The sequence below is a fragment of the Amblyomma maculatum genome, chromosome 11, assembly GCF_055883805.1.
Source record: "Amblyomma maculatum isolate TAMU_Amacu chromosome 11, ASM5588380v1, whole genome shotgun sequence".
NCBI classification, from domain to species: domain Eukaryota; kingdom Metazoa; phylum Arthropoda; class Arachnida; order Ixodida; family Ixodidae; genus Amblyomma; species Amblyomma maculatum.
The window spans coordinates 34,920,184-34,946,658 of NC_139354.1; the positions used below are offsets into that span (position 1 = coordinate 34,920,184).

General features: G+C 46.2%; 1 protein-coding gene across 2 annotated transcripts; it reads right to left on the reverse strand.

The window, feature by feature from the left end:
- Positions 1-16,278: 16,278 nt before the first annotated feature.
- Positions 16,279-23,136, reverse strand: LOC146173454 (uncharacterized). Of its 2 annotated transcripts, none has more exons than XR_014702244.1 (2): positions 17,600-17,929; positions 16,279-17,160 (listed from the first exon to the last, which is right to left on the reverse strand). XR_014702244.1 is itself a non-coding variant. In XM_084584837.1 (2 exons), the coding sequence occupies exons 1-2, from the start codon at positions 23,125-23,127 to the stop codon at positions 17,073-17,075; spliced, it is 609 nt and encodes a 202-aa protein (XP_084440963.1). In that variant the 5' UTR covers positions 23,128-23,136; the 3' UTR covers positions 16,279-17,072. The 2 variants fall into 2 exon arrangements, 1 of the variants encoding a protein (XP_084440963.1); XM_084584837.1 differs by lacking the exon at positions 17,600-17,929 and adding an exon at positions 22,607-23,136.
- Between the last annotated feature and the right edge of the window lie 3,339 nt (positions 23,137-26,475).

Sequence of the window (26,475 nt, forward strand, 5' to 3'; positions counted from 1 at the left end):
CTCCGGCAGGCTTTCCGCTGCGGTACCCAGAGTCAGTACAGAATACCATGTGCCCTGCTGCTTTTGAGTCTGGCAACTATGTTAGCTGATTTCCCAAGAATCATCTCGCGCAGGAGGGAGAAGGCAGCGGCGTCAGAGGAGGTTGGCTTACGGAAGCTGCGCGCGCTCCCTCCTAGTTTTTCTTTCTCCATGTTTACTGCATGAGAGCTCAGGTAGAGAAACGGTGCCGTGTAACGTGAGTCGTCTACGCTGTGTTTACGTGAGGGTAAGGAGCAAGACGGCCGCCGCCAGCCAGGTGCGTTCGGCGCATTGCTTCCCTTTGGCTGGCTGCTCGGATGGCTCACCGATGACATGTTTTGTTCTTCATCATTCGCAGGCCATGTTTTTTTTTTTATCCATTGTGCAGCTGGAACCACGTATGAAAGCTTCTTGTTTCCTTTGCGTTTTCTATAGTTTCCTTTCCTAGGACTTCTAGTTTTTTCTTCGCTTGGCTGAAACAGGTTTTCGAGCTTTCTGTCCTTTTAAATTTAGGTACTTTATAGGTAAGAACGTCGTCTGCTTTGCACAGAAGTCTGTTGAGACCTTCCAAAGTTATTTCCAGTCCTGGTACTCAAAAAAAAAAAAAAAAAAAAAGAGGCAGAGCCATCGATATCGGCCACTGGGCTTTCGAAGCTTGATTCATCATCGAACGAACGTTGGCAGCTTGGAGGAAAGAAATAACTGAGGAGAGGCCCTTGCTATTCCCAATGCATTGGAGGAAGTGTGGCGGAAGTCATGTAAAATTTCAGGGTTAGCCAAGTGGAGTCATTAGCAACGCTGTGGCCACTATAAAAAAAAAAACTTAGAACAACAGCATTGCTAAGGGACTGCGGTACGTGAGCGTCGCGAGCAGAGAAAACGCGGAGGGTGCAGGAGCAAGAGAGACATTGCAGCTTCCAGTCTCGGAGCGGACATACCGGCTTAAAAAAAGTGACGTCAGGGTCTAAGTTTTTTATTCCTTAGCAGTATTCCGCTCATGGGTCCAATTTTGGAAATATAGTACTTTGGTGTATATAGTACTTTGGTGTCGCCCCGCCGGGGTGGCGCAGTGGTTACGGCGCTCGACTGCTGTTCCCAAGGATGCGGGTTCGAATCCCGGCCTCGGCGGCCGCTTTTCGGTGGAAGCGGAAAGCAAGGCGCCCGTGTGCTGTGCGATGTCAATGCACGTTAAAGAACCCCAGGTGGTCGAAATTTCCGGAGTCCTCCACTACGGCGTCTCTCATAGCTTGAGTTGCTTCGAGACGTTAAACCTCACAAACCAAACCAAACCGAACCAACTCTTAAGTTTCAACCAGGCTTCTGGTTCCACATCGTCCATTTCTTCGATGTGTCGCGTGAGCTATTGTCGGTTGGAACTATTACAATACCTCCCTGGCAAAAAAGCAGCCATCCTGGCGCCTCGTGGGGAGGGAAGTGCGGTCAGATCATATTATGGCTTCAGGCTCTCGACGTGTACACTTTCTCGGCTTCGAAAAGGCCCGGGGAGGGGTCCAGAGGCTCCACCATTTAATTCATGTAAGAAGATTGTTCCAGAATGCCTTAAGGTTCGTGATAACGATAGGAGTTTAGTTGAGAGGCCAGGAGTGAAGGAAGTCACCCAGAGCCAAACGAATGCACCGCAGCGATATGAAGGCTTTGAGTCTGAAGGGTCGTAAATGGGCTTTTGATGAGCCTGGTTCTCCGTGGTGAAGGAGTGCGCTTATTGTCGGCTTCAAAAATCTCGCGTGTCTTCCTTCGCGCAGCGTATAATTATCGTTTGCTTGAAAAGCAGCGTACAAAATACTTTTTTCTTCTTGTCATTGATCATAAAGACTGCCAGTGCCTTGCTAAATGCTGTCCACCGTGCTGGCTTAAAGAGTTATTGTGCTCCTGAAGGCGTTTATTATTGCAGCGTCCCGTCTGCCCTACATATACGGAACCATAGCTGAATGGGATCTCGTAGACAACTCCCGTCTTACAGGCTACAAACTTAGGTCCGTGGTTGACTCCGCACCTTACTTTGTTTTGCAGGTTATTGTTTGTTAATCGACATAAACGAGACAGTTTACATCGGGCGGAAAAGAGCACGTTGACACCAAATTTCTCTCCCACCTTGGCCCAACGCTTGACCTGCGCGGCTACAACTTGTCTGTAGGGGTGGGTCTAGAAAAACATGGGAAGAACGCCGCGCTGTTTCTGTACGCTAAGCTGCATGTGGGTGAAATTGATGAACTCCTACAGTGGCCTTTCCAGTATTCAATAAAACTCACTGTCATTCATCCCGGAAATCTGAAAAGCGTGAGGTCACAGGCAAACCAGATTCAGACCAAGATTGCTTTTCAAAGCCCAAGCAGGTAATGCTTGTGTAAGATTTCCGCTGAGTTACGTTGAAGTGGAGAGCTCGGAGCGAGCTGGGTTTGTCGAGAATGACCAGCTTTATATAAGCATCGAAGTTTATGAAACCAAGCAGAGGACCTGGCTTAGAGCGCTTGTATGAAGTAATTTTCCGAACTCTCACTGGTGAACTACGAGCTTTAGTGTAACCGGACAGCCGCATTGGGAAAACGGTGACGCGTTACAAGGCTTGCTTATACACTTCTGTCATAGTTACCGGTTTTACCATACGTGAGTGCTAAAGCTGCCTAATTTTCAGTCAACGTTACCGAAGTGTTATGCGTTCATAGAACTATGCATCTTCTAGACCTGATTCGAGTAATGATTCCTTGGTAGGTCGCTCGAGCCTCGCTGTCCTTACAGTAGATCATTTTGTGTGTGCGTGTGTCGAAGATTCTCACATGGGTTGTCTGATGATCTGATTTCGTTTTTCTTTAATCGTTTATGTCTGTCATTTCGCTCGCGAATGTGCCCAGTTTCATCCCAATCTGAAATGTTTAAAACGCGTCTTTTCGAGACTGAACTTTTATCCTAGCATGTTTGCGATCTGTATTCTATAAGGCACTCGTTTCATGTTTCTATGGGCACCATAATTACAACACAACCGACTACAGTTGAGTGTGTTTTCTGCAGCGGCAGGCTTTACTTTCTGTTGAACCATTTTCCGAAATGACCATAATGATAAACGAACAAGATTTAAGGTGTATCGAAGCAAGCATACCTCATGCATAAGAATTTAAGGCATTATAAGTTTTTTCCGGCTATCTAATCCACACAAGAATGACGGAGTGGGAAGCTAAAATTTTGTTACCATGTTTTTCATACCCTGTAGGATTGCTGCTCTCACGAATTAAAAAAAGTTCTTAGTCATTGAATTATGACTGCGATTAGGCTACCTGTTCACCCGTCAGGTAATTTTTTTTACCTATATCCTTTCTTCTTCAGTGGAAACCCCTTTCTTTTTTCTTTATTTCTTGTTCGTTTTTTTTTTTTTTCATTGGAAGATACGCTCTTCAACTGACCTAAAAAATGGAAATGGCTTAGCTCGGCTATGCCAGGATATACGTAGCAAGAGGTACGCTTCCCTGGCTGAGCTTGTTGTGGTCATATATGTTTAGCAATAAGAGACATCGGGTATACACATCTTTTATACCCGATCATCTGTGAAGACAGAGATGAAGAGTGCCCCATGGTCTGTGAGGCAGCATGCAGCGGTCTCAATTTTGTCTAAGCAGTATTTCGATTTCGTAGGTCTCCATACGCAGTCTCATACATTGGATTACGTGAGGAATCCCCCAAGGAGGAGTAAATTTCTAATAAGGGAGTAATTACTCCGTGAAATTACTCAGCTTTATTTTGTAGCCGTATGGCTGCGTTTGGGTGGATGTCACTGAGTAATTACTCCCTTATTACATCAGCTCTTCGTGGTCTGCACTTCTTATAAGTGAACATTTTTGGCTGGAGATGGAATTACAAGCCAGTTCGGAATGTTTGCATCGCATGCTTCCCTTTGTTCTTTATTGTTAGCTCTAAGCTGCGCTCAGGTCAGCAGTCGTTCTTGTTTTATGCATGCAGCTGTTTGTATTTTTTATCTCAGTATGCCTCTCATGCAGATGCCTTTTTTTTTTCATTTACATATCTCAATACTTTGTTTCCTCTTATTGCTTGCAGTCCATGTTGGATCACAGGCCTGTTACAAAGGAGGTTAAGACTTGTGCACTAAACCTGATGTGGTTAAAAGTTTCGCTCTGTTGTTTTGTACCTGGTATCATTTGCGTCTTTTTTTCTTATGTCTACACATTTTTCAACATGTAGATGGTTTGCTGAAGATATATGCTTTGCCTTCCTGCGTGTGAATTCTGTCCGTTATTAATAGAGGAGCTTTTTTTTTTCACTTTTTAAGTCCCTATGGTTAAAAAAGACATCAATGTAGCACTCATGTACGTACGTGATGTGATTTGGAAATTTAGAGTTGCTTATTAGTCACGTTTTGTGACTTAATCGTGTACTAACTTCTTTTTTTCTGCTTTTTTATGATTTTGTGGTTACAAAGAGTCTGATTTATCTACTATGTGGCCATGTACATTTGTGCTGCTTCGCAGTTACCTTTCCTTGGTAGTCAAGTAATCATTTGCACAAGCTTATGCACTCTACTTTTTTCTGCTTTCTAGATTTCTTCGCTTACAAACGTCAACGGATGCCTGCTCATGTAGCACGATGCAAGCTTGAAGTTATCTTCTATTATTAATCAAGTGTTTGGAATCATAAGCGTGTACTAATATCTTCGCAGATTTTTTATTTTCTTTTTTAATCTAAAGCCTGTGATGTAGGCGTCTTGAAGACTTGTTCGTGCCTGTGTATGCGTTTGCCATATATATGTTGGCTGTGCTCATTTTGGCTTCAATACAGTATACTTGGGATTTTCATCTTGTCTTTTCTGCTGTTTGAACTTCAGCTTCATTTTTAGGGCTCGTACTAAAACATTGAAACATGGTAGGCATTATTATATAATTTATTTGAATATCGCGTATTCCGGTCACGTTGTTGTCTCCAAACAAGATCTATCATAGCTTCACGCCAGTGCGCGCTAATTTTAAAGTGATTGTTTCTTTACCACAGTTTCGAAATGGTTCAACGGTATCTGCTGGAGCGACTGGACAAGCATATTTGAGGGATTCTCGCTTTGCAGGGAGGGTGGATATAATTTATACGCACGGCCACGATCTACGTTCATCTGTCTACGATTAATATCATTTGTAGCCAAACGGGGGTCAGCGTTCGTGGCCCTTGAAACCTTGGGCGGCAGATGTGCGCAATCTTCCAGATCTTTGGTTGTCCTAAGCATTTGCCCGATAATGAACTGGGTAATTTTCTTAGGGCGCCGGTTCGTCCATGCTTTGTTCCGTGTTCGCTAGATCTCTACACACTGTTTCTCAACGATAGTGCCATGCCCGCATAATGTTTTGAACCACATCTGCGTAAGCCAGCATAGTTTATTGCATAATGCCGACACCAAGCCAATCAACTTCGTGGACTTCCGAAGCTCGCGAAGTAATTTAGTGAGCCAAGATGAAGACGGGACGGGTGGGATTGTTAAGGCCGTCATTGCAACTATGAATGATGGGCCATATAGAGGAGCGAAAAAAAAATTAGGCAAGCTCAACAGAGTGCTGTGGTAGATGGGAAAGGGCTCCAAGGGCATAGAGTTTAATGTAGACGATACTCGTCATGGAGGGAAGAATAATCAATGGAGATATTCCTAATGCTTAGGTCTTGGCCACAGGACGTAGCAGGTGCACCGGAATGCTGTATTTGAAAACGGGCAGCATAGTGGCACTCCTTGTGTGCACCCAGCTCAATGTGGGTGAGGGTGAAAAATTTCTGCCCGTGCCTTTCAGCATGCAATGAACTCGACCGTGATCATCCGCGGAGGTTTTACAAATGCGAAGTCATTGACAACCCAGCCACGGACATATCAAACACTGATTATATAGGCTCCAGTAAAGTTTGGCAATTGTTACTTCGAAGTAGGAAACCTCAAGCGTGGCGGGTTTGTTGAGAATTCCAATATACTGTGCACATAGTGCGTATCAAAATCACTGAAATATCTTGACTCGATGGACAGCTCAGTCCTTTTGCCTAACCCCCCCCCCCCTCCTCCCCCCCCCCCTAATTATTGGAGTATAATTATCAGAACTGGTATTCGAAGATAACTTTCGCTTAGGACAACACATAGCTCAGCAAGATTATTTAAATAAACATGCGTAGCGATAACATCAGACCGTGCTCATAATTGCTGATATATATGGGGCTGTTCCTTCTGCGCATATTCCCTCATCTCTTATGGCCGTTTCTCATAGATTCGCGGCTTCACAACTTTTCGTTGAACTTGCCTCGGTATAACGGCTAAAACAAAATTCGACGAGTTCAACGACAGGCTGCTTCCGCACCTGTGCATAATAACTGTTTCTTCTGTGCACGGAACTAATCTAAATGGATGACACTTGAGTATGGGTAGCTCCCTTCCGATGGAAATAAACTTCGGGTGAAATTGTTACGTATACTTAATTAATCTAGATACCGCCCTCTTTAAAGCAATGAAGTTTGCAAATGCTATGAACGTGGTGTGCACAACTCAGCTGTGTCCGTAATGTTTTCATCCGCTTATGAATCTTTGTGTTTCAAATGTTATGATTAAGTTTTACTTACAGCGTATTTTAATGCAAACAGAGCATGTCATGTCCCGCTAGCCGCCGGAGGTGGCGGGATTCATGGCACGAAACTCACGAGCATGCATATGCCAGTTGATTGATTGAAACCATGTTTTGTTCCGTATTATAAAGCACCGAAGGCGCTACGTTAGAAAGGGAGAAGGAGTTGGAAAACAGAAGGCAGGTGGTTGACTGCGGTTTGTGAAATGCCACGAGACCACACGATATGGCCGAATTAGCAAGTGCGGCCAACTTGGGCAGTTGTACATCAGCGTAACAGATTGTAAAGTAACGAAATGTAATCAGATTCTCCCATCCCGTCCGTCAGTGCTGTTTCGTAGTTCAGCCCGACATGAACCAAGCAATATACTTCGTAGGGCGCGTTGGTAAACATTCATTGTTAATAAAAACAGCGCAAACAGGAAGACATAGGACAAGATAAAAGAAAGCTACTGGACAAGCGCTGACTTGCAACTCAGCCTCATTTTTTAATTCATGGCTCAGACATAAACTAATATGACCAAACCTAAGCATCCCTGGGTTCATCTGCTAATCAAAAAGTAACTCAAAAAATAAACTGTGCTTGAGAGAGCAAGGTAAGCCTTGCTGACACATTTGATGTCCCTTGAGAAAAATATGCGTCTACCAATTCTCTCGTCAGCCTTTCTTTGTGCCGATAAAAACTTCTAACCTGGTCAGATAGGGGGGAATACACTGCTTCTTCTCCTTCATTGTCTCAATGGAAGAGCATAAAAGTTTTGTCCTTGCCCCTTTCCAAGTTATCTTTTATCTTATCCTATGTCTTCCTCTTCGCGCTGTTTTTATTAACAATGAATCAGCCAGCCGGACTCTGTCCTCTTTTTGGACCACCGTCTAAAAGATTCCACAAAACTCGTCGGCAATCAGCAACCAGTATATGTGGGCCGAACTTTTTTTCATCCGCTCTTTTAAACTGGCTATAATCACAAAGTACAAGAACAAAGCGATGGGGCCAAGGAAGCTCATAGGAAAACGTAGAGCTGTGTGTGTGTGTAAGGGGGGGGGGGGGTGTAGGGGGGGGGGGGGAAATAATAATGCCAGTATCGAGGCAACGCACGGTACTCGGCCATGGTGATGCGAGACTCTTCGTTTGGCTGAGATATCAAGGCGCGGGCTGGTGGCCTTCCACTGAGCAATAGACACGTGGTGCATCGCGGATTGTGTCCGATGCATCCGCGAATCTGGCACCTTACAGCAGGCGGGGTAGGTGAGATGCGCGCTGCAAATCTGCCAGCCTTCGCGGGCTGTCTGAAGGCACATTTGATTTGGCACCAAATCCAAATAGCGTTGATGAAGACCAGCAGTCTGTCGGTGGTCCAGTTCGCTCTGCACTTCGTGTCATCGCTTCTCTTTCATGACAGTAAAGAAGAAAAAAAATAAGAAACGGCGCGAGCTTATATGAGCTAAATAGACGCATTTCAAGTAGAAAACTTTCGAGAGATTTTAGCGACTGAGTGGCGCGTATTGCTACGCAACTGGCAATAATCGGCGACAATTTAGGTAAACAATTAGCCATAAATAATTAACAAGTCATTAAGTAGGCAATTGAATGTCACTTAAGTAATCATTAATTATTTAATTAGTGAATTACTTAGTTTTCATGAGTAATTGACTAATCCATTAATTGGTAATTGATGACATATGGCCATAGAAGGCACGCATCAGCGCATATCTGTGATGGTGCTCTGTGATTGGTCGATACCTCTATGATGTCATTCCGCCTCAGCCAATCAAAGCCGCCGCAAAAGCGGGACAAATTTTGTTCACGACAGCATGAGCCATTAAAGGCTTTCACCTTAAAAAAAAAAAAAAAAAACAGCTGGCCGCGCACAAAACATGCTAGTGGGCAGATATCGCTCGCGATAATTTTGGTGTCGAATAGCGTGGACTGAGAGGTGACGCGGTGATGCAGACTTCCGACGAGGATCGTCGAACATATTCTACTGGTATGCGGGTCCCCAAAGATTACACGCGATCATTCTTTCGTTCCCCCAGTAGGCGCACAGGTATGCAAATACGACCGGGCCATTTTTTTAACAGTTGTGCACTAGCGTCGACTTCCCAGTGCTGCTGCGCCAGAAGACGTAGGAGAGGACAAGGCAAACGAGGGCGTGGGGCATGCCCACAATTCCTATTGCTGCAATGAGCCTTGCTTGCTAGGCTGTTCTAATTAGTGTCACAATCGGCTGGTATGCACCTGCGCTCCAAGAAGCTGCCAATAGAGCGGATAATATCTGTAATGAACACGTATTTGCAACAAACAACTTAGCATGCACAAAATATTTCTGCTATCGTTACTTTGGAAATAATTATCGTCGAGAACGCTAAAATCGGCATATTAAGTCATTTCAAAATTAGCGAGAATGGAACTGAGGGTGCGTTTACAAATTCGCGCCAATCAAACGCACAAGCAAGCACAGCGCATAGAACAAGCACTCTCAGAACTCGGACGTGAAGCTTAATTCGGGGGGTCGTTTCCAACAGAGAGAACCGCAAAGCAGATGACGCAACACTCGAGGGGAATGAAGCTGCCCCCACTCTCGTCCCCTTCTCCGATTTCCGCTTACTTCAGCTTGACGTCACTGTATCAAGCATGCAGTCGACGGTCACGTGGTACTGTCAAATTAATGGCGAGGTGTACACAGGCTACTGTTAAGGCAGTGACGTTATAATTATTGGTCTGCTGTATATATTACAAGATATTCTGCTTATGCCCTTTATCGCACAGTCCAGAGCGATCAACTTCATTACTTTTGAGAACAAATTTACCTAGTCATGTAACACCAGTTTGGGTTTTCCAGACGCGAGAATAAGCGACATTATACAAAAAAAAAAAGAAAATTATGCGCTCGTCAGTTGCTCTAAACACTGTAGAGCCATTCTACCTTATAGTGTCGCTAAAGAATCAACACCCGCAACAAACTTTGATATTGCAAGTCTTTATATGAGCCCAAAGCTTACCGTTTCTACATTTTCCTGTTTAGGTCATGCATCCTGCCATAAACTGCTAACATTACATATATCAGAAGTTAATAAAAACAACAATAACAGAAGTACCACAACTGTAAGATTTGCTTGAAATGGATACACAGGTGGCGGAAGTAAAAATACACAATGCCGCTCATTGTCTGACTAACGTTCCAATTATGCTCAGCAATTATTATTGCAGTAATTTTTGTCTCATGCTCGAGAAAATTTCAACTTTGTAACTGCCGGTGATTGTTCCTTAATGCGCCAGCATAGGACAACACGGCGCTGAGTTGCTCCAAATGCTTGTCTGCTCTGTAGTCTGCTTGCATGGCCTGCGCACCACCCTCTTCCCATGCCCGATGGCAGCTGCCACCAGCACCTCTCACATGGTGTGTGTACATCACGCGGCTTACGCGAGCCGGTCGTAGAGCGCGTGGCTTCAGGTGACTCGCACATCAGGCGCAACGTCTAAGCCGTTTGAAGCAGACAGGTTCCACCTCCCACACGCGTGCGACGGAAAGACGAAAAACCTTCTACTGGCGCCTGCTCGTCGAGTCTGAGCGCAGCGGCGGTGTTGTGTTCACATGAGAGCCGGCGCGCGGTGCTTGCCCTTTCCTTCGTTTCCCATGGCCCTGGATCGCGGAATGCCTGGCTAGTGCGGATTTCAAGTCGCCAATGCAGCGCCGCCCGTAAGACGACTCCGGATGTCCGCGCGTCGGCAAGAAGGGCGAGCAGCTATATTCGGTGATGGTTGGTTGGTTGGTTGGTTTGTGGGGTTTAACGTCCCAAAGCGACTCAGGCTATGAGAGACGCCGTAGTGGAGGACTCCGGAAATTTCGACCACCTGGGGTTCTTTAACGTGCACTGACATCGCACAGCACACGGGCGCCTTGCTTTTCGCCTCCACCGAAAAGCTGCCGCCGAGGCCGGGATTCGATCCCGCGTCCTTGGGAACAGTAGTCGAGCGCCGTAACCACTGCGCCACCCCGGCGGGATATTCGGTGATCATCTGCGGTGTGTGTGTGTGTGTGTGTGTGTGTGTGTGTGTGTGTGTGTGTGTGTGTGTGTGTGTGTGTGTGTGTGTGTGTGTGTGTGTGTGTGTGTGTGTGTGTGTGTGTGTGTGTGTGTGTGTGTGTGTGTGTGCGTGTGCGTGTGTGTGAAGCTCATTCTCACGGCACTCGATCTGTTTGGCGCGGGCGCACGTGACGACGGCCACGGATTCGAACACTATATGCAATGTGCACGCAGGTGTGAGGTGGAACTATGTTGGAGCCTGTTGGCCCCACCCAGGGCGTTTACTTTGTTCCTATTGGCTTAGCATTGTGGTCTAATTGTTTAACGAGGCTATTTAATGAGGTGTCAGGGAGAGGGATTTCGGGGAGAAGAGTCGAGCTGCAATAAACATGCTGTAAGCTCGTTCGACTCCGAGTGGTTCTTCAAGGTGCCCAGCAGGCACACCTCAACAGACCGCCGGTCAGCGCATGCGAGCACGGCGGATGAGAGAACCCTTTGGAAGGCCAGCAGCTGAACAGACCGTCGCCTCTCTGGACGAGCACGGCGGGTGGCAGCTTGCACAGCGGCTTCGAAACTTAACTGAAGCCCAGGAAGGAAAACCGCGGACCCTCTCATCGCATAGTGGCATGCAATTTATTTTTGAAAAACCTAAACAGATTACACTGCTAATTTATGTGATTACCGAAGTAAAAATTAAAAAAAAGGTACAACCCCCAATGCTTTCCTGGGCCTCGCCGACTGTTGGCTTCTTTCCTCCATTCCTTCATGTATTATAACGAGTACCCTCATTTCCCCTTAATTTAGCTGCTTATATATATATAATTATATATATATATATATATATACGGTGTATAAGGGTCTTGTTACGATACAATCGGAGAAGCCAAAAGTCTACGAGTCCAAGGTAAAGGCGGACTATGGGCAAGGAGAGGCCTCATAATGCACTGAGAACGTAAACAGCGCTAGAATGCGTCTTCTTATTTGCAGTCAGCTATGTTGGTGGATTGATCTTATCGGAACATAAATTGGAAATGATATGATGGCATACAATTTCGGGCAGTGATTCATCAATAAAAGTGGCCGTTGGAGCTTAACAATTTTAAGGATCAATGAACTGGAATTATTTCTTGAGAATGTGCCAAGGGTGAACGTTAAGTCTTACAACAGACAACCTAATTATACACAGGTAACAAATGGTACAGGATACAAAGACAATAGCTGTAATGTCCTCAGAGTTGTAACAGACACGTGAAGCAATTTCGGATTGCAATGTGGCTGGCGTCATGAAGAGGTAATATTTGAAGTACACATATTCTGGTACGCAATCATGACGTACCAGAATATGTAATCAATCGTAATGACGTAATCAACAATTAAACAGCACTTAAGCACAGCTCACGGATTGATAAATAATTACTGTGCAAACATATGTAACCGAAGTAGCGGAGAGAGAAATGTATCTAATATAAATTGGCGGAGTTTTCAAGAAATTACATCCAATACTTTCTTGACTAAAGGCTGTCATGCTACCCTGAAGACAGTTACACGACAGTAGGATTTTACATTCGAAACAACATATATAGGGCACCATATCCATGTGTTGGCAAGCATAGAAAGGAAAATAAAAACGTGACGAGTAAATTACTTATTTCAAAAATACTGCGTCACCTATCAATGCCAAAAATATCGAACAATTGTGCCGAAGTAACAAAGTAAACAAAATAAGATTAAAACACTGCAATTCCAAAAGGACCTCAAATCTGCTCGATTCAAGCCTAATAGGTGAGCTTGTGTACTATAAATGAGAGATTGTATGACAAACTCTGGTATTATAATACTTGGGAAACATGGGACATGCCATCAAGATTTCGTGCATGTAATGTTTTTCGGCGCTTCAAAAGTACTAATTATGTTATTTTGCTCATAACACTACGGAAGGAAAATTTCAATAAATGCCCTGCAGTTACAATACAGACGCACTTACAATTCCTATTAAGCGAATAGTTTTAAGCTCTACATTCCCCAGCACTTTGTAGAAACAATACCTGGAAGTATCAGCAAGACATAAGAAAGCGCCTCCATTTCCCCTAGTGAAAAAATTCTGAGTCACAATAACCTCATACAGTTTCTCATACTAAACTCATATTAAACTCGTACAAATCTCATATGTTCTCAGTAAAGTTTTTGGTTCGGATGGATGGATGGAAACAACTTTATTTAATTAAAAAAAAAAGTCTTCCAGGGTGGTCTCCTACTAGTCCAGGAGTCCACGGGCTTTTGCTTCACATAGAGCCCGATCGACCAGCCATTTCTGACCGGCGGGTTGAGCTGTCCGCAAAGCAGCCTCCCAGGAAGAAAAGGTGGGATGGGGGATGGGGGGCACTGCCTGGGGGGAAGGACATTCCCACAGGTAGTGGAAAAGTGAGGATTTTGGCTCGCCACAGGTGTCGCAGTGAGGGGGCAAGCCAGGGTGAAGGCATGAGAGACGGTAGCGGGAAATGAAACAATTCGTCTGCAATTGTCGCCATGTAGCACTGGATAAGGGTGACAAGGTGCTGTGGGGTGGTGGCAGTGTCATGCGCTTGTGTTTGTAGAATGTGGTGATTTGGTGGTATGTAGACAGGACCGATGCGGCCTCCTGCGCGGAGTTGGGTGCCTGATCATCCGGGGCTCGGGTAGAGAGTTCTCGAGCCAGCGCATGAACGCGCTCATTACCGGGGATCGAGGCATGCCCTGGGATCCACGTTAGATTAACAGTTCGGTCGAGATAGGTGGCGGTGGCAAGAATATGATGCGCGGCCGGTGTCGCCACGCCGTTTAGGTAGTGGCGGTATATGCTGCCTGAGAATCTGTACAAATTTCGGTAATGGCTTCGTCAATGGCTGAATGAGCAAGCGCGAGTGCGATGGCGGCTCCTTCCGCTTCTGCAGGCGAATTAGTTCGAATAGTGGCGGCGGCCCCCACTCTGCAATCTTCGTAGGCAGCGACTGCAGTGAAAAATCCTACTTTCGAATTCCCTGCCGCGTCGACATAGAGGATATCAGAGCGGTTGCGGTATCTTTTGGTATAATAGCTGGCTCTAACTTTCCGTCTTCCCTGATAAAGGCAAGCGCCCATGTTGCGTGGTAGGGGCTTCTGGTATATGTGATCCTGCGTGCCCGGAGAGATCATGAAAGGTGTAGCACTTGCTGGGGTGGCGATGGGTGGATTGAGACGGAGTTGTCGCAGTAGGCATCGTCCTGTTTGTGTGCGACTCAGGCGAACTAATTGGTTGGTGCGTTGAGCTTCTATTAATTCGTTCACTGTATTGTGAGTACCAGTGGCCAGCAGACGTTCTGTGCTAACCGTCCGTGGAAGACGTAGGGCGGAGGTTACGGCCATGCGTATTAGGATGTCCGCCTGCTCTGTTTGGCGCTGAGTGAGTATATGATATGGGAGGTGGTATGTGATTCGGCTAATGATTAACGCATTGGTCATATTGAGGGTTTCGCGTTCCGACAGCCCATGGTTGCGCGCAGCCACACGCCTGATTTGTCCAGCAACCTGCTTAGTCTGTCTTTGCAAGAGTTTAAGGGTGGCGGTTGCATCAAGTGCGTTGTTAATGAGAAGACCGAGAATCTTCACCTGAGACACAATGGGCACTGGGTTTCCGTACATGTGAAGTTCAATGGGGGGATCACCGGGTATGGGTTTAAGCTGCATTAGTTCCGATTTAGTTGGGGAGCATCGGAGGCCTGTGTTTTCTAGATAGGTGGTGGTGATGTCTATGGCAGACTGCAAGATATCCTGGGCTGTTCCAAGGGATCCGCTTGTTGTCCAGAGGGTTATATCATCTGCATATAAGGCTGTGTGGAGCTCTGGGATAGCAGCAAGGGCCTTTGCTAATGGCGCTAGGGCCACTTTAAAATGTAGCGGTGATAGGACCGCCCCTTGAGGTGTTCCGCGGTTAGGCAGGGGGAAAGGCTGGGAGGCAATATCCCCAAGGTAAAGTTGTGCCGTGCGTCCATGAAGAAAGGCCCGAACATACTGCCATATGCGCGTGCCGCAGCCCGTGGTGGCTAATGTCGTAAGGATGTGGTCATGGCTTATCGTGTCGAATGCCTTGTGAATATCCAGGGCCAGTATGGCGCGCGTAGAGGCTGTACGGCGCTTAGTGTGTAAGAGAGACTCTTTAAGGGCGAGAAGTATACGTCTTGTGCCGAGAGGTTTGGGCGGAATCCAAATTGAACATGGGAGAGAAAGCCTGTTGCTTCTAGGAACGGTTGCAGACGATTGAGAATGACATGCTCGAAGAGCTTGCCGACACAACTCGGATGTTGATGGGTGACTGGGTGGGTGGAGCAAGCCAGTAAGTTGGTGGAGCAACTTGGTAAACAACCGGAGAACTTTATACAAAAGAATAAGAGGTACAAGGGTTATATTCACAAAGGAAAACTAGCCGTGGTCGGCCGCGTCGACCGCTAAACAGAGCGACAAGGGACTCCGCGTCCCCGCAGTCGAGCTGGCGCCTCTTGCCCAAGCTCCAATGCAATAGCTACTCCCGGCGCTCGCCAGCGCGAGCGTCTTAACGCAAGGAGTAGCTCCAGCAAAAAGACACTCGGGGCCCGTCCCGCGCTCCAGAGGTGAGCCGAGAGCGCGCCCTTTAACACACGTAAAAAAAAAAAAAAAAAAAAAAAAAAAAAAGAAACGCAGTAACTGTAGCTCTTTCCCGCGTATGTGGGCCACTCGTCGCAGCCTGTCCGACCGTTTCGCTTACTGACAGTCGTGAACTAGCAAGCTACACGTTATGCAGCGGGACGAAAGCCAGACCCCTCTCGCGGGATTTATGGCTCCCGGCCGTTCTCACTCGGGCGACGGGACCGCGGGGGGCCGTGTTAGGTCCGGCTCGAAGGAAGCAGAGGGTCTCTCCCGTCTCCCGTAACAAAGGGACACGTGTGGCGGGGGTCCGAACGAAGAGCCTGCGCTCTTGAACTAATTTTCTCCTTCTAGGAAATAAGTGTTTGAAAAGAGACCAGACGCGCAGTTCACACTATGGCACCCCGCCGAAACATTCCTTCACAGCCAAGTGTACCAAAAAAAAAAAAAAAAAAAACGGCAACGCGCCGGACCTTACATTCTCATACAAATATCATTCATCTATTGAAATTTATATGAGATTGTATGAGATTCGTATGACTTTAGTATGAGAAATCTGTATGAGGTTATTGTGCTTCATACGGTATTTTCGCTAGGGGTGACAGGGTTTCGCAAGTTATTCCCTGTTGCGATTTATAAATTTCAGATGGCAAATTCTATTCTATTTCGGATTTACATGCCTATAAGACGACAGTCAAGAGGAGGAAGCGCTTCACGGCTATCCCTGCCATTTCTTTACCAGGGGAATATCTGGTACTTTTTATTTCTTCAGAACAAGTTAAGCAACTCTCAGTCGGAAGTCGGCGCTAGTGTGTGTTTTTCCCTTGCCCTTTGTTTTGTTGCTCTTTTTCATCATGGCTTAACGGTACGTATACAGTAGCACATTTCAATATAAGTATTGCCCTAAAGCGGTATTAGAAGTCATCGCCACAGCTACGAACACAGATTGAATGCGAATCAGGTTAAACACGAGAAACAAAAGTTTCACAACACCATTTATTCCGAAATAAAACAAAATTTCTGACAACCGTAAAAAGGTCAATGCGTTATATAGGAAGGCTAAAATTTGTTCTTCAAAAGCACGGTAAGTTAGGCCGACTAAGCATAATTTGCTGTTTTTTCTCGGACTATCTGATCCAGCCAGACCGTCACTCGCTCTACTATAACGAATAACCAGTTGTCCCGGATCTTCCAGATGCATAACCGGATAGCTCTCAGGCCTCAAAGACGGGCTAAAATAAAGGCCCGCTTTTACATACATTTTGAATCTCTGCGCGTCACGTGACGCGCCACGTCACAAGGGAGAATAATTATTTACGTCGTCATTTCGAAATAGCCTCCGATAACGGTCGCCATTTTTTCGCTGTTTCCACAGCATGGACTGTGGACACAGCAGTAGCGCGTGTGCACCGCACCAGAGGCACGCTTTAACGTGGAGCACCGAAGTTTTAGAACAGCCTCAGATTACGGTTGTCTGTGCAGCTCAAGAAGCCACGTTATCACGCCGTTCAGGTTATCAGGCTCCAGGTTGAGCGCAGACACCGTCAACTCTGTGCACACACAGTCAGTTCCTCCAGGCACGGAAACGCTAGTGGCGACGAACGCTTTGAAAACGTCCTACAGCATCTCGACGCACAACTCCACTGTTCCGAATTTGGGGAAAGCGTTCGAATACAATGGAGTGGCCTGGCTCGATTCTTTCCGAGACACCAGTCGCAACGTGTTGAGCTCTCGGCAGAGCTTGACAACGGACGAAAGCCTTGTGCATCTCCAACACCCTAGGGAAAGATTCTACAGCCGCGGCCATGTCTTCGGGAGCCCCCGCAGCTGGTCGTCGAGGTTGGCGAAGTGTGGGACAGACGCCAGGGACACAGACAGACTGCGAAGGAAACGGAAGGCGGAGATAGCGGTTAGCGCTAACACCGAACTTACGATTACCCACAAAGATCACTGATATCGATCAGTGCTCAGGGATGGAACCGACAAAGTATCCTCCGGAGCACATCTAGGAGCAGTAAAAAAAAAAAAAAAAAAAAAAAAAAAAAAGAAAAAAAAAAACACACGGTCCAGGCATTTAAACTCATTGAATGTGACAATGCGAAAACATGACTACAACCTCAATGTTAACAGGAGACTCTTCATATTGCAACGATATACAGCGCTGGCACAGCTAGCCGCCCCCCCAATCATTCAAGCACTCATGAACTGCAATTCACTCACAAAACTTGTTAGGCGGCGAATAACACTCAAATATCGCACTGGGAGATGCAGTGGTTGCTGTCGGGTTGCCGACGGAATCTAAATAGAAACATACATACACAGATGTTTCTTCAAAACCACCCAGGGATCGACGAGGAGTTGCGCCTTTAGCCACCGCGCAGTCCGCACGCTGGAAAAGCGCCACAGCTCGCAGAGAACGTGGGGAACAGGTGGCGGATCGGCGTCAGTCTCCTGGCCCTTAAGATTCGAGACAAGGCTGGTTCACATGCGAGCAATTCAGCGAACTCAGCAGCGAGCGACAGCGACACACCGAATACTTTACAACGCGTTGGAAATGCGTCGCTCTGGCCGCTGGAGCCGCGTTGCGAGAGCTGAAAACTGGTTTTTGCTTGGCGCGGCAAAAATCGCCATCTTTTTCGCTCGCATTCGAAACGGGCTTCATTTGACTCCTTTCAGATAGGCGCCGCTTGCTCGACGGGCACTCGAGGCTACTTTCCACATGTACACGCTTACTTCGTATTTCTGCCTCTCGAAACACTTAGCCGTTTGTATACTACGAAAATGGCGACGGTTCTGATGGTTGTTTAAAGCAATGGGTCTGGTAATCATTTGCTTTAAAAGCGCACCAAACGAGCAACGTTCTGCGATAAAGAGCGCCCATTTCTTTCGCATACAGCGTTACGGGCGAAAGGCTAACCGTTGGTCTCGTGCAATTAAGAGCAAAAGAAAATTCATGGTTTATTCATTACAGAGGGCGTTTAATTTCCAAAAGCGAGTCAGGCTATGTGGGGCGGTATAGTTGAGGGCTTCGGACAATTTTCACCACTTGGGTTTTTTCACCTGCACTGACATCGCAGAGTATACAGATGTCTTACGCTTCACCAGCAGTAAATCACGCCCCCCCCCCCTCCCCTTCCTCCATCCCGGGAGTGAACCCTGGCCTCCTCAGGGTTCAGTGTAGCAGAACACTAATAAACCTATTACCGATTCTGGGTAGTAACAGAAAGTTGCCGCGTACAAATCGACGTCTAATATGCACCAATTCTTAAAATCGCGTTCCTTGTAAAAAAAAAAAAAAAAAGAGAAAAAAAAAAGAAATAAAAAACGTCCTAGATTCACGTTTACAAGCATGCACAGCAAGCTTTGTTTCATGGTGTCCGGCGGCGTGGCGTTACCTTAAGCGTACATTTGAAAGCAAGAGATGTGAAACGACGCTATCGCAAAGCCTGCAAATGTTAAATGCAAATCAACAGCGCAATTTGCTTCTTATCAGCATGCGGTAAACCCAACTGCAGTCATGCCGTCTAGTTTCGGATTCTGGTGTGACGCCCTATCGCAGTTTAGGTGGGAGCTTTTGTGGCATTATTTCGTTACTCGATGAGGAGATGGATTGTCGGCGTGGCGCAGCGTGTGAGGTAAAAGTGGTACGTATTGCATTGTCGTTCACGGAGGCGTTAAAAATAAAGCTTATTCGTTTTCTTTTTCTTGATGCGTTGTGTTGTGTTATATGGCACATAGGCAACTAAGGCCATCATGCGCCAAAAGCAAGGTTTAAAATCTAGACTTTGTTAAAGAGCTTTAAAAACTTATTATAGGTTCTAAACTTATTTAGATACATTGCTTCTTTTAGGAACGAAAATATGCAGGAAATGTCAATGACCTTTCTCCTAAAAGTAAGCTTGGGTGGAATGGTATATGTTCATTGTAAAGTTGTGGAAAGTGCTTCTGTCTTAGGTCTTCAAGTCTTGTACAACTGATTAGGATATGGTTGATTGTGAGCACGTCTCCACATTCTTCATAAGTAGGCTGATCGTGTTTCGTTAGTAAAAAGTTATGGGTAAGATGTGTGTGACCGATACGAAGACGACATAGAACCACTTCAATTAAACGCTCTTGGTGGCTACATGTTTTCCATTCCTCTATCACGGGCTTCAGTACGTGTAACTTATTGTTGATTTCTTTGTCCCATGAATCCTGCCACTTCTTTTTCAATTTTTTGTGTATATTTTATGACCTCTCTATGAGGTACATCTACTTGTTCTATTTTTGCATTCTGGGCGGCTGCAGCACACGCATCAGCTCTTTCATTTCCATTTATACCTACGTGACTTGGGATTCAGCAGAATTTAATTTTGTGTCCCCGTTTCAGCTGTTTTTATTCAATGTATATTTCCTAATAAGGGTTGTATTGCATTTCTGGGGTGTAGTGCTGTGATCACACTGAGTGAGTCTGAGTAGATTATACTTTTTTCGATGTTGCACATTACTACCTTTTCTGCAGCTAAAGAGATGGCAAAACATTCGGCAGTAAACACTAGTGTACACAGAGGTAGCCTAACAGTTTATTCAAGTTTTTCTTCCACTACACCACCACCAACGTAAAAAGATTGTTTTAGAACCGCCTGTATAAAATGCAGTGTGGTTTTTGTATTTTTCCTCTAAGGCTAGGAACTCTTGTGTTATATGATCAGGTGGTGTCTGCTTTTTACCAAACTGTGTTAGTGAGAGGTCGCATACAGAAGGGAAGCTGTAACAAGGGGGAATTTGTTCGGGACTATGGGCAACGTTTGGAAATGTATCAAGTATGTTTAGTTCCTGGCATGTCTGTTACAAAACGGAGAATTAGAGGTCTTATTGCTAGCGGTTTATTGTTAAAAACTATTCTATAGATGGGCACTTTGTGAATATAGAATGGCAGAGGTGTTTTGGGAAGGACCTTATTTTTAGCACGTAAGCACACGTAAGCATTGTTATTCTGTCTGCAAGGGGGGGGGGGGGGGGGATGTTTCGTATGCGCCAGTTGTAAGCCGCAGGCCAAGGTTTTGGACATGATCTAGACATTTTAAGTAGAAGGGTCTTGCTGACCCATACACAACACATAGTCCAGGAAAGAGCGCACTACTGAGTGATACACACGCATAAGACATGTTCTCTCGAGCCCCAGCATTTGTGTGATAGCACTTGCAGTATGTTCAGCGATCGGCAAGCTTTCTTTTTGAGGTTGTTGATATGTGGCAGAAAAGTAAGTTTCTTGTCAAAAGTTACACCAAGAAATTTGTGCTCAATTTTTCTTGGCAGTATTGTTTCATTTAGGTGCAGGTTAGGGTCGGTTTGTAATTCTCGTCGCAGAGCGGATATAACAGCCACTGTTTTTTGTGGTGAAAATTGAAATCCATTTTGATCTGCCTATGTCGCCAGCTTGTTTATAGTAAGCTGCACTTGTCTTTCACATGTTGATACATTGGAGGATGTGTATGCTATCTGTAGGTCATCGACATACAGTGAATACATTACAGATTTCGGGATTATTTTATTTAAAGAATTCATTTTTTACCACGAAGAGAGTTGTACTTAATATACAGCCTTGTGGCACCCCATTCTCCTGCATAAAGTGCTTTGAAAACGTTGAGCCTTGGCGCACACGAAATGTACGATTGGAAAGGAAGTCTTTTAGACAGTTCAGCATTCTACCGCGGACGCCCAAATGCGTCGATGCGGAGTACCTGTGCTGGAAGAGGAAGAACGAAATCTTGAGAATTGTTTTCGCACTCAAACACCTTATTTGAGAATTGCGAAAGCACTGTTTGGCACTGTTTTGTTTGGCTTTTTAGCATTGAAGGACTGACACAGAGTTCAGCGCAGTGTGCCTTTCTCGAAATGAAAAATTGTTTGTAGTGATGAAATCAATAGCGCATTGTCTCATTTCTGGGTGGACACCTCTTTTACAGTTAGCGGAATACAATTGGAGGTAAATATGACGTATTTTCGATTTAATTTCGCAAGCTAGTCTCCAATTTGACAAGCATATGTGAATAATTAATGCAAAGATGTATTGTGCAATGAATGGTTGCTTCGCAATTTTCGATAATAAATCCGTAATATTTATCTGTTTTCGAATATGAGACCTAAGCACTTTTCAGATGACAGTCACAAGCCAGGTAAGGCCTTGGCTTTAAAATTAGGGAACGTTTGAGGTTTGCCGAACGGATGGGTTAGCGTTTTGTTACCGCCTTTTCCCTTCAGGAACCTCTTTAGTTTTTTTTTTGTTTGCTTGAAGTTTATTTATGGGAAAGGAAGGTGCAGTATCTGTCTCACTCACAAAGGCATAAAATCGGAGGTACGTGTGGCCGCCAAATTACCTAGCGTGCGTCTCTTCTGTGCTCCTACATGTTAATTACAGACTAAAAAGCGAATAGCTAGATTAAATCTAAGGGGACTAGCCAGCATGGATTGGAGCGCTTGTTGAACCTGTCACGTCAGTAAATGTGTTGCTGTCGTGTTTTGCAATTACTTTTTGTACCTGTCCCATAACAAAGTCGGTAATAAAGGAAAAAAAAGCTCACCCAGCCCTTGCTAATTTTGACCTTTCCGTAATTATTTCTCCCTCAGACCTGAGAGCAGAAAGCGAAATGGCCGTAGGGCATGCGGCGAGTGTACACCTGTCGTCGGTTCCAATCCGGATCCCAAACTAGTCTTCAACTTAGATCTGAAAATGGATACCAAACGAAATGCAAAATGGTACGGCGCCACTATTAACGGTGAAAAAAAAAGTACACTTTAGGTCACGCATTTGGAAATAAATCATGTGCATATCACAGAGTTCGATTCGGTAGGTCTTCAGGATTATTTTGTTTCTTACGGCTGATGTTTTGCGTTACAACCACGACAGCGCCGACGCCAGCTTTTCTGCAACACGGCGCTATTACGACGGCGTAAATCGCACTAGACGCCTCCGGATATTTTGCGCCAGCCTGCAAACTCCTGCGGTCGTATTGGACAGACACACAGTGGTAAAAGCTCGAAGTCACCCACTATTCAGAAAGCTATCATCTCATTGGTATACTATCACAAGCGCGGACAGCAATAATGCGTCGTGTTAATCACTCCGCTACAGCAGAATGGGCTCAATGGGGCTTCGTCAGTAGACAAAAGCTACAATAGATGGCTCCTTAAACAGTTCTTTAAAAGCGATAGCTTCTAGCGTTACGGCGTTACGGCTAAAAGCCGCATCTCCTAGCGATCATTTCAAGGACTCGACGTACCGCAAATCTATCTCGATGCAGGCGTGGCGCGTTATTAACGTGAGAAATCGCATCGTCACTTACGTTAGGGCACGTGCGCATGACTCCCAACACTGTCTCCTCGGTGAGATCTTCGTCCTACCCTCCAGCTCCCTCAGTACACAGGATGGCCCATGCGGTTCTCTGCGGTCCCTGTACGGCTCATCTAGGTCCACGGCCTCGCAGCGTAGGTCGTAATGCAGGGCGAGAATCTTGGCGTTCCGGAACATGTAAATTAGCTTGCACATCTTGTTCCTGTTTTGAACGATGCAAAGCTTGTCGAAATCGCTTAGTAACTCGCTCACGGACATCTCGAACGGGTATGAGGACTCGAAGGACGCGCAACCGGCGAACACGGCTCCCGATGTCCTTGTCCCGTTTGGGCAGTTGTTTGACGACGCCAGAGACTCCTGGTTTGTATCTAGCAGGCGTCCAGCGTCGTCACCCGTAAAGTAACCATCGGGAAGCGGGACGTCCACGGGACATGGTGTCTCCAGCTTCAGGACAGCGTCGTCCTCGTAAAGGAGCACTGACCACGGATCTCCAAACTCCATGACTCGTTTCATCGCACGGTGGGTGTCGACACCTGAGAGTGACAAATGTAAGTAGATGAGAGAAAGTAAAATACTGTTTTTCGATGGAGGCGAAAAACTGGGCGCCTACGTGCTCTACGATGCCAGCGCACGTTAAAGAACCCCAGCTGGGCGAAAATTCCGGAGTCCTCCACCACCGTGTCATAGCCTGAGTCGCTTTGGGAAGTTAAACCTCAAAACCAAACCAGTAAAATACTGTTCGTTTTCTTCTAACGTTCATCCGCAGCACCACGAATATACCTCCTTCCGAGTGGTTACTAACAACACTACGGCACAAGGTTAAGTAATACTGGAAAAGCACTATGGTTCCATCAATAGTAGCTGTGGTTTTGTGATCGCTACCGATGTGCACTTTGCAAGGCATGACTGGCAAAAAAAGCTCTCATCTCGCAACATTTATCTGTTTATTCTATTAATCTTAACGAAGCACTCTTCCGTTGCTTCACGCCGTCCCGGATGCAGCTGATTTTATTGTTCGACGGCAGACAAAGGCATAAGAATAGGAATCTGTTTACATCAGAGTGTAACCGGCGTTGGTGGAATAGGAAACACCAACATTTGGTTTTGCACCTTGAGATAATGTACCCAATTACTGCAACATTACTACCTCAAGAAACACGCATGACGTAGTTTACGTTCATTTACTACCTCATCCTGCTAGCGTCTGTGGTCTGTCAGATTGCTTTAACATGCAACTTTATGCGGCCTGCCGTTTCTATACGGACGAAAGTTTCGAAGAAGCATCTGCTATACACACAAAGGGTGACATGCAATGGTAATGAATAGGTCAATTTTGGTAGGCGATATGTCGCGGACAGTTTGCACCTGCTGTACATTTTATTGTCACAAAATGTGGCCGTATGGAAAGCAGAAGACTTGCAGGTAACGTTTACAACCATATGCAGCTGCATAATTTGCCGGATTCGATAATGCTGAGTGGAGAATTTCGTGGCCCAAAATTATTAAGACAACAAGTTTAACAGACAACTGAAATTACAGTTGTGGAGCTGAAACGGGGAGGCTAACGAAAAGGGTTCTACTTAAGGCGTCCGTGTGCGCTGCTATGTCGTTGCACGTGAAACATCCTCCAATAGTCAGAATTACTTCGAAAACTTCCACTACGGCTCCCTCCTTCAGCACTCATTCACACCTTCCTGCCTTCCCTTACGGCCGGAGCAGGTGTCCACGGAGAACATGTGTCTGATATATTATGCCTTTTCGTTGATAAAAACAAGTTCACAATTTACACTTCGGCAAACACTCCAGACGCCCTCACTCCTCTCTCACGCACACGCTCAGTTTCTACAATCGTGTTTCTTTCGCTTTGAGAAACTAAAGTCGGCTTTGAATCTACATGCTTATACTCCAGCAAAATTTTGCCTAAGTCGGGCCGGAGATACCGCGTGACCTTTTTTACTTTATTTATTTGTGAAAGCATGGGTTTCGCAGGCCCTGGACATAGCTTCACAGACCCCTGGTGTCCGTGGACCCCATTTGAGAAACACTGCTCAAGAGTGAACGCTAGCGATTGCCTTTGAGGATAGCCTCCTCCATGTCCGTCATCTTGGATTTACGCCATAGATGGCCGCAATAAGTCCTGCAATCTCAGAGTACCGTGTTTCCTCGAATGCAGCGCGTCTATTTGTTTCGCAAGCGTTCGTGGTAGCGTTCACCGAGCAGCCGTGCTTATGGTAGCCTTCTGGGGTGTTCAGAGAGTGCTCTGCTCGTTCGAAATCGCATTCGAGGGCTCCAGTATAACACGTTACCTGCCGCGATGGCGCAGTGGTTAAAGGGGAGCCGGCTGACTCGTAGTAGTACCGGAATAGCAGCGTTTGCATGGAGGTGAACCGGAGAGGCGTCTATGTGCTGTGCCATGTCAGTGCATGTTAAAGCTCTCCAGGTAGTCGAAATTACTCTGCAGCCCTCCGCTGCAGCGTCTTTCTCTCTCTCTCTCTCTCTCTCTCTCAGCTTTCACCTCCACCCTCCACCTTCCTCCCTTCCCTTAATGCGTGGGCCAAAACATGTAACAGGTAAAGCAGCTTTATTTTCCTCTGCGATTACTCTGCCTTACCATGTGAACTTTTGGCTGCACATTCAATAGGTAACCAGCAGTAATTGCGTCTTGTCTGAATAGTCACCCAGCACGCTCCGTATTCCGAGTTTGCGTGGTTATTGATAGCGTCGCTATCTCCCTGCCCTCGAGTGATTTGATTGGTGGAAATGCCGGAACCAGGAGTGGTGGCTACAAAATTGACAGCCTGTTCGGGCGTATGATTCGAGGTCAGGGAGCGATAACGACGCAATCTCGGAATGTACGAACCCAGTTTGGACTTCACACGTTTTGATTTTTCACGCAACAAAATGACGTGCTCACTAGGCTGAACAGGTATGTTAAACCGCCGAGCTGGCTCTGCGGTTAAGACGCTCGGGTAGTGAACCGAAATAAACACGACGACGGCGGCTGCGTCCTGAAGGAGACGAAACACTAAGTCGTCTGTGAGGAGTGCGATCTGACTCTTTGGAGACCGGAGGCGATCTCCTAAAGCACAGAGAAACGCTGAAGCCACAAAGTGCGTGCCTGCGTCGCTCACGTGGCATCCAGACGCCAGAGCCTGGGAACAGGAGAATTTATCACGATATGTTCAATGGAAAGCTTCAAACGAGTCACACCCGATACAGACATAAGCGTACGGTTAAATACCGTTGTGAACGTCGGTGCATGCACAGCCAAGCACAGTATAGCACGACACGCCACGAATAGACATCGCGATAACCTCTTCGCGAGATGGGATGACGATACACCTCCCAAGACATGTTTTGTACCAGCGTAAAAGGTAAAGAGCGTCAAACGGAGAGGCTACGTTTTCGCGATTGACAGACTAACCGAACCGAGAATAAACGGTGACGCGTTCCACTGTCCTAAGTTTCAGTTGGGTGTTCTCTTTAAGTTCAGTCCCGCAATCTTTACAAAAGCTTTAAAAAGCTGTGGGAGTGAGCGCTTCTTTGGCTCATGGGATGAACCGGAGGCACTGTTTGGTTTGGTTTGGTTTTTGGGGTTTAACGTCCCAAAGCGGCTGAGGCCATGAGAGACGCCGTAGTGGAGGACTCCGGAAATTTCGACCACCTGGGGTTCTTTAACGTGCGCTGACATCGCACAGCACACGGATGCCACTTCATTTCGCCTCCATCGAAACGCAGCCGCCGAGGTCGGGTTCAAACCCGGGTATTCCGGACAGTAGTCGGGCGTCTTACCACTGCACCACCACGGCGGGGCGGAGGCACTATATACTACCTGATTAAGCATGCAGAGTACCCCAATCG